We start from the raw sequence: 13,865 nt of genomic DNA on the forward strand, positions 1-13,865 counted from the left end.
TCCACCTAGACATTTTTCCTCTTCTTCTTTGCAGATTTTTATTGCTAATAAGAGTCCCATATACTCCTTCCATCCCATAAGTCGTATTTTATGATCCTTTAGAGAAATTAGTGTTACAGAAAAATGATGCGTATGCTACCTTACAAAAGCTTATCTTGCCATGTAGAGCATGTTTAGTTGGTGGCCTCGTAGATGCCTACCAGGCAGTGGCGGACCCAGGATTTTTGCATAGGGTATGCGCCGTAAAAAAAATTCTTATACAATTCGGTAAACCATTTATAATTCGGTAAAACCATATTATAATTCGGTAAAACGACGTCAAATCTTAATATAAATTGTTCAAATGAAATACAAATACTTCGAAATATAACAATAGGAGACTTACAATATTACTTGTTTATCCGCCGCTTTCTCAATGACATGAATGTCTCCATTATATCATCTTTATTAACTTGGAAGAAAATATCCCGCTCAATAAATGTGACTAGACAATCATCCAAAACAGTATCACCTATCTTATTCCTTGACTTTGTTTTCACTATAACCAATGTAGAAAATACCCTTTCAACACTCGCAGTTGCCACTGGTAAAAGCAATATCAATTTGAGAAGCAAGTACACCATATCGTACACTTTGTGCCTCTTTGTTTCAATAAGCTTAACTGAGAGATCAACAATGTTGTCTAGACCTTGGAAGCTAGCATCTTGTCGCATGTCATCAATATAATTATCAAGTTGCAATTCCAGTTTTAACAAATCATTATTGGAGAAGTCCTTACGATAAAATTCAGCCAATCTACGTACCTTCCGTGCATCGAAAGAAGCAAAGGAGTTGGAAGGACTAAAGGCTGACATACAAGACAGTAGTTCCATATTGATCTCATCAAACCGATTATCAAGCTCTTGACTAATTTGATCAATGACACCAATGTATACTTCTCTTCGGAAATGGTCATCATTTGTTTGGTTTCGGGCACGAGCATACCGTGCTGATTTTCCATAAGGCACATAAGCACCATCCATAGCAGGAACTTCAACACCATGTTTAATACAAAAAGAAGTGACATTCTGAAGAAAATTATCCCAACCATTATACCTCAACTCCTGCATTCTGCTCTTTGCCACATTAACAAGGGAGATTGCATTAAGAATATCTTGGTCCCTTCTCTGCAAGCACTCAGATAACTCATTTGTATATCCAAGAATAACATACATTACGTGCACAAAGAAAACAAACTCAAAGGTTTCAAATGCTCCAAGCACAAAATGTATCTTTGTCCAATCTTCCTTATATGCATTATCAGCACCAAGTTCAATGAGCACATCATGAATTGAGGAATATATAGTGATGATGCTACATATAGTTTTGTAATGAGAGCCCCACCGAGTGTCACCAGGCCTAGGCAAACCCATCTCTTGATTTAATCCACTCCCCGATTCAAGCTCACCACACTCTAGTGCTTTCTTGACATTCTCAAGCCTAGCATTTCGAAGCATATCATGACGCTGGCAAGAAACCCCAATAATGTTCAACAAGATAGATACTTGATCAAAAAAAGTCTTGCAGTCAGTATTTCCTTTGGCAACAGCAACAAGAACTAGTTGGAGTTGATGTGCAAAGCAATGAATATAATAAGCGGAAGGTGATTCTTGCATGATTAAAGTTTTGAGCCCTTTAATATCTCCTTTCATATTGCTAGCCCCATCATAACCTTGACCTCTAATCTGCTGCATACTCAATCCATTACTAACAAGTAAAACTTTAATTGCTTTCTTAAGTGACAAAGAGGTAGTATCATCTCCATGAACAACTCCAATAAAGTGCTCACATGGCCTTCCAAGTTTATCAACATAACGCAAGCAAAGAGCTAGTTGTTCTTTATGTGATATATCACTAGACTCATCAGCTAAAATTGCATAGGGCTCATCACCAAGTTCCTCAATTATTTTCTTTCTAGTTTCTATGGCACAATAGTGAATAATTTGCTTTTGTATCTTTGGGCTAGTCAAAGTGCAATTACCTGGTGCATTGTTCAAGACATACTTGTTCACTTCTTCACTATTTTCTACAAGAAACTTTAAAAGTTCAATGAAGTTGCCTCTGTTACTAGACTCTTCACTTTCATCATGTCCACGGAATGCCAATCCTTGATGCAAAAGAAACTTGATACATCTAAGTGAATATGTCAATCTTTTCTTGTAAAGACGAAGCTCCTCCTCACTCCACTTGTCAATGTTATAATCAATTGCTACCTTGGGATTCATAAAACCAATGTACTTCTCTTGAGCTGCTTTATGTGCCCTAGAACCAAAATGTTTGAGAAGTGCTGTGTTTCCTATATTCCAATTATTCCATCCATCAACAATAAAAGTTTTTGACCCACTGCCCTTCTTGAACAAGTAGCAAATGAAGCAAAATGCAGAATCCTTCTTGACACTATATTCAAGCCACTCATAATTATACAACCATTGTATACTGAATCAACGAGGTACGCCTCCAATGTTTCGGTATGGAAAATCATGGATATAAGGTTTGCAAGCACCTTTAGTAATATATGCTCTACGAATTGCATCTTGATCATTAACAGGATAATCTTCAATGGGCAGCCTTTCACCTAGATCATATGGTAGGTGATTGATGTCATACGCCGGTGGCTTTGATGCGGGCGGTGGCGGTGATGCTAGCGGGGGCGAGGGCAAATGATCTGCAATTTCTTCAACTTGTACTCTATCTTCTTTTTTATTCTGCTCTTCCACAATATTTTCATCCAGAGGTGGGTCAATAGCAGCCGCCTTCTTTGCTGCTTTCTAAAAAAGGGATCGAATGTCTCCGTTTCTTTTCATAATTCAAGACTCAAGAGTTATGGAAAAAACAATTGCTAATTAGCAAAACTAACGATCGGAAGAAAAAACCTGGAACTGAGGAAGCACAGGGATGGACGGGGAGTATCACCTGAGGAACTGAGGAAGGATTGGCGATCACTCGATCAGTCTTGCAGGCGATGGCCAGGCCAGGCAAAGCGATGGGCGATGATCTGCTAGAGTGCTCGTAGGGCGGCGGCGGGCGCGCTGGGCACGGCACCAAGCGGTCGAGCTGGAGCCGGCGCTGGCGCACGCGAAGTCGCGAAGAGCAGTCTGGACTCTGGACTCCTGGTACGACGCGTCATAGTCTCGTACTCGTAGACGAGGCCCAGGTCCAGCGCATAGTCATGGTAGCGCGTGCTTGCCTGCTTGGGCCGAATGTGGCCCGAGCCGTAGTCATGGGCCCCGCGACCGATCCACCTCCGAATGAAAGCAGCAAAGAAGCCGTAGTCATGGACCGCGCACGCTACCATCTGTATCTCGTAGAGCATGATGTATGGTTGACAGGTGTAGTGGACTGGTGGCCCACAGGGTGGTCGGTGGACCACCCTGACCACCCACTAGGTCTGCCACTGCTACCAGGCAACATATCCTAAGTCATTAGACTGTCTCCAACAAGAGACTTATATGGGCACCCAAACTCAAAATAGGTAGTAAGAGACTCAAAATCGGCCTCCAACAGAATACCTATATGGAAGACTCATTTTGGGTTGTCTGGGAGACACAACCCAAATATGAATATTCCTCTCTCCTGGAAACCTATTTGCAGAAAAGGATTCTCTTTTGGGTCTTATTGTTGGAGAAGATACCGAATGGGTATTGAACCATTTGCATGTAATGGTACCCAAAGGTCGAATGGGTCTTGTATTTTAGGTGTTGTTGTTGGAGATAGGATCGAAATTGATGGCCTAAGGCTGTTGCTTGGATGACAACCAAACAAGTTGTAATAACTGCACTTTTTGAAACTGAAAAGTAGCTAAAGCAATTAGTTCTAGGTGGGCCAAGAGCTAGAATGCCACGTATTATAGGGCAAATTTTAAATCCTAAAATGTCACTTATTGTGGGATGGAGGGAATATCTTCTACTCCCTCCGTCCCATAATAAATGCACTTCTAGAGTTTAATTTTTTTTTCAAAATAAATGCACCTCTAGACATAAGAAAACTAACTTCACTTGTCTTTTTCTACTCTCTCTCTTCCCAAGATATAATGATTACACCTTTATAGGGACATATATGTAATTTCTCACTAACCTTAATCCTGTCACCTATACTCTAGAAGTGTACTTATTTTGGGACAGAGGGAGCAGGCAGTTTAGAAATTTGGCCATTGTGGTCGAAGAGCTAGAATGTATTCCAGTTGCATCTAGAAAATGCCTCCATTTCTATACCTTGTTGGCAATTTGGCACGTCTCTAAAAAATAGGTGGCACACAGCAAAACTCATAACTTTTTAAAACTAATATAATGCTCGTGCTAACGCAACGGATTTATCTTGAAGACGCACATGAAAATAACCAATGTTTTTTTCTATAGTTCAACTTTTACACAATATCTTTGAGCATGTACTCAACATGATTTTGATCGAGGTAAACAATATCATTATCATTTTGAGTCAGTGACGCATCGTGAAAAAAAACAGTGCCTTTGAGGTCATGGACTCGTGAAATATTGTGGCCAAAGAGAAGACTTTCCATCACCGTCAAGTCGATCTTTATCTCCGTGACTTGCCTAATTTGCTTATCCTGAATAGGCAAGTGAGTCCAGATGAAAAAAAAGCTAGAAAAACAAATTGAAATCAAACACAAGCTCGATATAACTACCTGATAGATTCCCAATATCTTAGCAGGGCAAGTTTGGCTTCCAGTGTCCAGAGAATGGTAAACGTGCTTAAAGTAATCAGGGGCAAATTGAATAAATGATGACTAACTCTATTTTCTTGATCTGCTTTATGATGGACCTGTCATCCATTGTCTTTGCAAAATAGGCCTTCCTCTTGTTGTTAACAAGAAATACAGATGATTGTTTCTTTCCTATTTTAAGGGGTATCACGCAGAGCTTGTACTTGCAGTATGGAATCTATGGTTAACTGCGCAAGAAAATATCCAAGCATAAATACTTTCTTCAGAAAAAGTATTGACATGAACAAGATATGGCTGCAAACAAAATGAAAACACAATGTTTACAGAGGAAAATTAAATGGAGACACCAAACAAATAGAAGGTGTTATGAAAAAAACAAGCATTAACGATTGTAAGTTATATCTACCAGTCTAGAAATGAGCATTTGGGACATTGAGAACACAATTGTAATAAATTCCCAGAGAGCTACAATAACCCTACACATGAGGCTACTACACGATCGCCCGAAGCTACAATAACCCTATCACATGAGTGCTCCTATCTCCCGCAGAACACATCGCTCATGAGTGTCAAAACCTAGATGCAACCGCACTTACATGTTCCTAAAAAATGATTCATTTACAAATTCCAATTCCAATCTGCTTCTGATAATAGTATCCCAATAGCAAAGCTAGCATTCCAATGTTATCATAAACCTTATCTCACTGAAAACGTTGTAAAAGATTACTGTAGAAGCATCAGTCAAACTTTATGCACAAATCAAATTTTGGATTAGTACCTGTTAAGTAAACAGCCTGAACACTTCTAAAAAGCAAAAATGACAGTTTCCCGATAGCTAAAACACTACGGGAAACACGGGCTTTGCCTGAGTGTTTCCTACTTTGCCGAGTGCCAAATGTCGGGCACTCGGCAAAGATACACTTTGTCGAGTGCCACACTCGGCAAAGCCAAACACTCGGCATATCCTTCTTTGCCGAGTGCCAGGCACTCAGCAAAGGATAGCACTCGGCAAAGCCTCCCTTTGCCGAGTGTCGGGCTCTTGGCAAAGCTAAACACTCGGCAAAGGCTAACCGAGGTGACGGCGGCCACCCACCGTTAGGCTTTGCCGAGTGGTCGCCGTCAGACACTCAGTAAAGAATTTTTTAATTTTTTTTTAAATTTTTTGTTTATTTTCTTTGCCGAGTGCCCTGTCTCTAGCACATCGGCAAAGACCCCCTTTGCCGAGTGCCAGGTCTGGCACTCGGCAAAGAATTTTTTTTATTTTTGTTCCCAGATTTTTTTTAGGGTTGCTACCGTGCTTTAAAGTACATGTTAAAATTTGGTTGAATTTTGTGACTTTTTACTATATTTTTAGAATTATTTTTGTTTTGTTGATTTATTTCGCAAAAAGCAAGTTTGGACTGCAGGTGCATCGAATAATGAAATCTAATCATTCGAAAAATGATTGTCACGCTAGTGAGTGTGTTTTGAGGCCGTATCCAGGAATTTGCAGGATATTTTTCACATCTTGTTAACGAAACATGAGGACAAAGTTGCGGCCAAAGTGTTTTTAAATTGTATAAAATTCAAACGAATTCAGAAAATCACGAAACTTGTGGATGCATCGTTATATAGCATGTGGAGCCTATGGTAAAAAGTTGAAAAAGTTTCATGCACGTTGTCACGTACGGTGCTTAGAAACCAGGACATCTCCCGCGTGCGCCCCGCGCGCGCTGCCGCCGCGCCCTGCGCGCGCTGCCCCGGCGCCCCGCCCCGCGCCGCCTGCTGCACGCGCGCGCTGCCCCAACGCCGGCATCAAGCCCCGCCCCGACCCTCCCCACCGCCGATTTGCGCCGCGCCGCGTCTGGCCCCTACTTCCCGCCGCCAGCGACCGGCGAAGAGCGCCGCACCCGGCCCTGTCCGGCCGCTACCCCGCCACTCCCCGCCACGCCACGCCCCACCGAACGACCAGGTGCAGAAGGAGGAAGAAGGGGGAGAGGAAGGAGAGCAAGGAGAGGAAGGAGGTTGCCTTCCCGTTCCGTTCCCAGCGCCATCTTCCCCGTGTTCCTGTCTCATCGACACCTCTGTCGCCAAGGTATAATGATGTGCCATTGTGATTGTTGGCCTTTGAGCCGTTGTGATTGTCGGCCTTTGAGCCGTTGTGATTGTCGGCCTTCGAGCCGTTGTGATTATCGGCCTTCAAGCCGTTGTGATTGTCGGCCTTCGTGCCGTTGTTTTTTGTAGGTTTTGGAAACCTCCCCTGTGCAGGGGAGGTGCTGCCAAAATTTAGAATTGACCCAAATCTATTTGTTTTTCATATAGGTGAAGGAACTGTCTGAGCGGAGCCGGAGCACCTTGGCTACACCGATCATCTTCCTCGGCGTTGCGGCTCTACCTGCACCGCGTCGCCTCGCCACTGCACCGACTCGCCACCGCCCCTGCTAGCCTGACTCCACCGACACCCTAGGTATAACCCCTCTTTTGCGTACCTTGGTCGTAGATCGCGTAACCAAGTTAGGCGTCTTCCCGTCCGAAAGAGATACGGTTGGTGGTATGCATATCTTTGCATATCTACGGTCGTATCTTTTTCAGATTGTCCACGTTATTTGGACAGCCCGTGGATGCGTAGATGAGTTTAGTTTCCATGGTCCGCTCTGATCCGAGACAAGGTTTCGGCATTACCTCCCCGTTGTTCTCCAGATACACACTCTCCCTGCTAGGAATGTGTATTGGGAGAACAGCGGGGAGGTGCTGCCAAAATTATGTCTGGGATAGGAGCAGACCATGGTAACTAACCTCATCTACGCATCCGCGGGTGGGATTAGGACCTATCCTCACCTATTAGACAGTATGAAAGTCGTGTAGATGTAGTTGATGGTTGCATTACTCGCTAGGCATTTTAGAGGATGGATGACCGTCAGTGGATGTACACGGGCTAGAAAAGTCACATGGAGTACATAGATGAATGGTTTCGCAAGACCGAGGCTTTTTTGAACAAGGCATTTGGCAAGGCTTCGTCATCACATCTGCTAGAGCCAGTGTCCCTGCTCCAAATGTGCAAATAGGAGAAGGATAAACAGGGTCGACATGGGTAAACATCTTGTGAAGAATGGATATATGCCGGGCTACACCCGGTGGATCTACCATGGTGAAGCCCATCGTACAAGAGAGGAGGTGGTGAGACCACACGTCGAAGCTTTTGATGATGATGCCGGTGTACCAGACTTGTTAGATGATGTTCACCAAGCACTCGGCTGTTGACGAACGCGAGAAGGAGGAGATGGAGGCAGCCACAAAGGCTTTCTACGAGATGATGAACTCTGCTCAGAAGCCCCTTTACGATCGGTCCTCGGTGTCTGAACTTGACGCCATTGGACGCTTGATGGCGTTGAAGTCCGAGTTAAACATCAGTCGAGACTGGCTTCGATAAGATGTTGATCGTGATTGGCACCCTGCTTCCGGAGGGCCACATTCTGCCAAAGAGCATGTACGATTCACAGAAGCTCCTTCGGGCACTTAAGATGCCGTATGAGCAGATACATGCTTGTCCGAAGGGGTGTGTCCTATTCTGGAAAGAACATGTGGACACAAAGTACTGTCCAAAGTGTGAATCGTCTAGGTACCTAGAGACAGACTCTAGTGATGGTCAGAAGAGTCAGACGATAGTCCTAGTGAAGATCAGTACGGCGCCTTCCGTTCCTATCGAGGATCCAATGGCTATTCATGAACGAGGAATCCACGAAACAGATGACATGGCACAAAAATGGAAAATGGTACAGTCCAGAGAAGATGGTGCATCCAGCCGATGGTGAAGCATGGAAACACTTCGATGACATATATCGTGAAAAAGCTGGAGAGGCTCGTAATGTACAGTGTTGTGTTGGCAACAGATGGGTTCAATCCTTATGGAATGATGGCTGCCCCATACACATGTTGGCCCGTGTTCGTTATCCCCCTCAATCTCCCCCCCCGGTGTCTCCTTTGAACGACATAACATATTCTTGTCGTTGATAATTCCTGGACACCCGAGGAGTAATATGGGTGTGTTCATGGAGCCGGTGATTGATGAATTGATCCATGCTTGGGAGGTAGGGGTATGGACATACGACATAGCTACAAAGACAAGCTTCAAAATGCACGTTTGGTACCAGTACTTCCATGCATGACTTCCTGGCGTATGGGTTATTCAGCGGTTGGTGTGTTCACGGGAAGTTCCCATGCCCTAGTATGCAAGGAAGCTTTGAGGTTCATCTGGTTACGGAAGGGTGGCAAGTATTCATCGTTCGATGCACATCAGGCAATTCCTCCCTTCTGAGCATCCATTCAGACAAGACATCAAGAACTTTACGAAAGGTGTCGTAGTGACTAGACCCTCCACCACGGATGATGACTGGTGCCAAGGTTCATGCGCAGATAGATGCCCTCAGTGTCCGCTCCAGATGGTGGGTTTGTGGGATATGGTGAGCAACATATGTGGACACATAAGTCAGGCTTGACGAGGCTCCCCTATTTTGATGACCTTCTTCTGCCACATAACATCGATGTAATGCACACCGAGAAGAATGTCGCCAAGGCACTTTGGGGAACACTCATGGACACTGAAAAGTCTAAGGACAACACTAAGGCTAGAGTAGGACCTGGCAACGTTATGTGATAGATCAAAGCAAGAGATGCAGCCTCCTAGAGGCAACAAGACATGGAGGCGGCCTAAGGTCGATTTCATCTTGACCAGGGATCAGAGGAGGGAAGTACTTCAATGGATCCAAACGCTAATCTTCCCTGATGGGTATGCTAGTGAATCTGAGGAGGGGAGTCAACTTAGGCACTCTGCGAGTCAACGGGATGAAGAGTCATGACTTCCACATCTGGATTGAGCGGCTTCTTCCAGCGATGGTTCGAGGCTATGTCCCTGATCATATATGGCAAGTGCTTGCAGAGTTGAGCTATTTCTTTCGCTAGCTTTGTGCAAAGGAGCTTGACCGGTCCGTCGTTCGTGACTTGGAAAAAGCGGCACCTGTGTTGGTCTGTAAATTGGAGAAGATCTTTCCACCCAGCTTCTTCTTGTCAGATGCAGCATTTGATTGTGCACCTCCCCTATGAGGCACTGTATGGGGGGCCCGTGCAGGCCCGGTAGGTGCTATCCAATCGAAGAGATGTCTGAAGACTGTTCGAACAAAATATAGAAATAAGGCCAAAATTGAGGCTTCCATTGCAGAGGAAATCGTTAGGGAGGAGGTGGGAACCTTCACATAGAAATACTACAAACCGAACCTCCTTCCTAGCGTGCATAATCCACCCCCTCGTTACAATGCTGGCGAAAATGAATCGAAGCTCAGCCTTTTCCAAGGGCAGCTCGGAAGCGCAAGTGCATCGACCACTAAGCAATTGAAAAATGAAGAGTGGCACAGTATCATGCTGTATGTGTTGACCAACCTTGTCGAGGTGCAGCCGTTCATTGGGTAAGTTCTCAACCCCCTTGTTTCGATACGCCGTCACACTATTTCGCATCCAAACCCCTTATTTCTCTTTGGTACAGGGAATTCACTCGTCAAACCTGGCAAGGACGAAGGGATCCAACCCCACAGGAAACTGATACCCTTCTTTCAAAGGGTGCGGGACCAGGGAGGCCCGATTTCATTTCTTGGTTCAAACAGGAAGGCCCAAACTGATGTTACTATAAGTGACGAGTTAAGACAGGTTGCAAACGGCTGTGCCATTAGGGTCAAGTCATTTAACGGCTACGACATGAATGGATATCGCTTTCAAACAACATGCTACGAGCAGAGTCGGCCCAATCGAAAGACCACAAATAGCGGAGTTTTAACACCAGGCACTGATGAGGTCCAATATTATGGAAGAATTGAGGAAATCTATGAACTTTCATTTCATGGTTCCAAAGCTCTTAATCCTGTCATATTCAAATGCCACTGGTTTGATCCTAGAGCAACGAGACGACCCCTAATCTTGGGCTAGTGGAGATTCAACCAGATTTCATCTACCCAGGAAAAGATGTCTATATTGTGGCTCAACAGGCCTACCAGGTGTATTATATGCCATACGCGTGCCAAGACGAAGAGCTTAAGGGTTGGGCTATTGTGCACAAGGTATCACCACATGGTAAACTACCTGCCCCAAACGATGAAGATTACAACTTCAATCCAAGCACATATGAGGGAGAGTTCTTTCAAGAAGAGGGGCTACAAGGAAGCTTTGTGATAGACTTAACCGAAGCGATAGAAATGGAAGTAGACAATGAAAGGGTTGATGATGAGGATGCTGGAGATGAGGTCCAAAATGTGGATGACCTACAAATGCTTGAGCGATTACGTTTAGGCAATGACAATGAAGACAACATTCCTCCTTCAATTAGTGTTGATGATTTGGACAATGTTGATAGCGATGATGAGACCTATGATCCAGCTAATCCAAATAATGACGATTATTTCTAATAAATGTAATACTAAAGTTGATTATCATTTTGCATCTATTTCTAATTAAGTGTTTTGTAAGCATGAATATTATTTCTAATACATGTAATACTTTCTTTTTTTCAGGTGATTCAACAAAGATGGTGGGTGGGCGTCATAGGCCCGTCAGGTCGCTTTACCAAGCGGGGGAGGAGGCCGAGGGGTCGAACGTGAGGAGGAGGAGGAACCCGAGGAGCAGGAGGCCCTCGGCACTGTCTCCAGGTGTCGGAGGAGGCGGAGCCGGTGACGCCCGTGGAGAGGGCGCACGAGGAGGAGGAGCAGGCAGGAGGAGGAGGTTTCGCAGACGCCCCCTGAGGGCGACGAGGAGGAGGCGTCCTTCGATGAGCAGGAGGCGTTGGCAGGAGGCACGGGTTCCTCTTCCTCTGCTCTGAGGGTGTACCTGCGAGGTCCCGTGAGCCTCCCTGCTTTTCCGCTTCCTCACTGCCGCCCAGTGATTCGCCCTGAAGGGCAAAAGTAAGTAAACTTGACATTTTATTTGCCCCTACTTCATATGATAAGTTCAAACAAAGATGAACTACCTAATTTTTCTTAATCACATGTGCAGGAACTGGGTAGTTGTGTCCGGTGCTGGTGCACGCACCCCCAATGGCATCCTAGGTCTTCTATGCAGGCAACACTACCCCGGCGTCATCACGTACAAGAACAACACGTTGGCGGCCTATTTCGTTTGACCACTACGCCATCGCCGCTGATACGGAGCCGTACCCCAACAAGGCAGCACGAGTCATTGGGGAGTTCTGGGTAAGTCTCCTCGCATAGCATTGCTTCTTTCATTGAACTTTTTCTTTAAAAATATCCATACAAATATCGTGTTTGTCTACAGGCTTATTTCAAATGCGAGGAGGGATTTGAGGGCAGGAAGGATCAGGTGGTGACCAAAGCCTGCAAAAAGCTCATCATCGACATGATTCACGAGGCAAAGATCCAGGCTGTTGTCACCTACTACGGGTCGAAGCTTGGACAGAGGGTCAAAAAGGCCGACGCCAGAACCATGGACCTGACCCGGGAGCAGTACATTGAGGTACATGAGAACATCCTAGATTGATTCGTTTTGAGAATAAGTAGGTTTAATTCGATCATCTTATATGTCAATTACCGGATGACATGCAGATGATTCCCTGGTGGTGCGGATCGTATCCCAAGGCGTGGGAGAAGATCGTGGACAACTGGTTTACTGGAGGGGTATGCCTCGACGCACAACGCTGCAAGGGAACGGCGTTTGGAGATGCAAGGACCAGCACACCATCAAGGCAGCCGCAACCTCGCCAGGATACAGAGACGCATGGGTACACGAATTCATTTATCTATTCTGATGCTCAATTATGACTGATTTCTAATCTTCTTGATGTCTTTCTCATAGAGGGCGGCACATCAAGGCCAGGAGTGCTCGGACTTCTAGGCATGGTGCATGTCCCACAAGGGAAACGCGACGTCCGACGTCTCCTTCAGCCTGGAGGACGGGCCCCAGGAGTACACGAACCCAAGCGTCCACACCCGCATCAGTGAGTACACGTCGGCGGCAAGGTCAGTCCATGGGCCAGACTTCGACCCGTGCACGCAGGAGATTGATACGGAGCTCGTCATGAGGTTGGGAGGAGGGAAGAAGAACGACCGCATGTGGATTGCCGATGGCACAATCGACTCGACCGCTGTCCCCGACCTCTCCACGATCTGAGCCCGAAGCACGAGCGAGAGCCCAACCATACGCACACTGGCCGACCATTGCACAGCAGCGGGTCGACGTCCTCGAGGTAATTTCAGTTTGACTCGTCGTATATTGACTTTTACACACCGTAATTAGCTATGCATTACTGAAACATTGGAGTGAAATATTGCAGGCCCGGCTCGAAGAAGAAGCTCGGCAGCGTCAAGAGTTGCAGGCGCAGCTGATGTCCCAGCGTCAGACCTATGAGAGTAGGTTGTCGAGCATCATGGGCTTTCTTCAAAGCCTTGGGCAACATATGGGTCTTGCTGTGCCACCTGAGCTGCTCGCTCCACCACCTCCACCTGCAGCCTCACCCTGGGATGGACCTACACCTGTGAGTATGAAAGTTAATTGCAGTCTCTTACATGCAAGTAATTTCTAATTAGCTAGCCAAGTACATGTCTAACACATAGAATATATACTCCTTTGTGCAGCCTCAGTCGGCGGGTTCCAATAATCCGCCTAATCCTCAGGATCCGTATCAGTCACCGCCCGATCAAAGGCGTATTTGGTAATGAGTTTGAACTTGTCCATGTTCATGGAATTGTGGTAATAAACTGGATGTTAGATGATGAACAACTTTTGAACTTGTGAATTTCGATGTGATATATTCAGACACTTATGTTTGTGACTTCTAAATGGTGTTTGTGATATGTAAGTGATGAATGTGTGATGAATGTCATGGATTTGAAGAATGTGATGAATATCTGTGAAATTTTCTGTTTGAATGTGTGATGGAAGTGTTGGAATGTAAAAACAAGAAAAAAAATAGGCAATTATAGACGCTTTGCCGAGTGTCACACTCGGCAAAGGCCTCTTTGCCGAGTGCAATGGCCACTGCTTGCACTCGGCAAAGCTGGCAAAAACTGGAGGAAAACACCTAGATTTCCCAGCTTTGCCGAGTGTAATTGCAAGGACACTCGGCAAAGCTGGGCTCTTTGCCGAGTGTCAGGCCACAGCACTCGGCAAAGGG

At 45.4% G+C, this 13,865-nt stretch overlaps 1 protein-coding gene across 1 annotated transcript; it reads right to left on the reverse strand.

The window, feature by feature from the left end:
* Nucleotides 1–389: 389 nt before the first annotated feature.
* On the reverse strand, nt 390–3,334 carry LOC136463560 (uncharacterized). The gene is made up of 3 exons (XM_066462552.1): nt 3,115–3,334; nt 2,021–2,335; nt 390–1,876 (listed from the first exon to the last, which is right to left on the reverse strand). The coding sequence occupies exons 1-3, from the start codon at nt 3,332–3,334 to the stop codon at nt 390–392; spliced, it is 2,022 nt and encodes a 673-aa protein (XP_066318649.1).
* Nucleotides 3,335–13,865: the final 10,531 nt, after the last annotated feature.

The sequence above is a fragment of the Miscanthus floridulus genome, chromosome 1, assembly GCF_019320115.1.
Source record: "Miscanthus floridulus cultivar M001 chromosome 1, ASM1932011v1, whole genome shotgun sequence".
NCBI lineage: Eukaryota > Viridiplantae > Streptophyta > Magnoliopsida > Poales > Poaceae > Miscanthus > Miscanthus floridulus.

Excerpts from the sequence above, each read along its gene's own strand:
- LOC136463560 (XM_066462552.1), bottom strand. The coding sequence starts at position 3,334 with ATGGTAGCGTGCGCGGTCCATGACTACGGCTTCTTTGCTGCTTTCATT. Across the intron at positions 2,336-3,114 it reads ACTGCTCTTCGCGACTTCGC|GAAACACAGCACTTCTCAAA; the intron begins GTGCGCCAGCGC and ends ATTGGAATATAG. Across the intron at positions 1,877-2,020 it reads TGTCTTGAACAATGCACCAG|AACAACTAGCTCTTTGCTTG; the intron begins GTAATTGCACTT and ends TATCACATAAAG.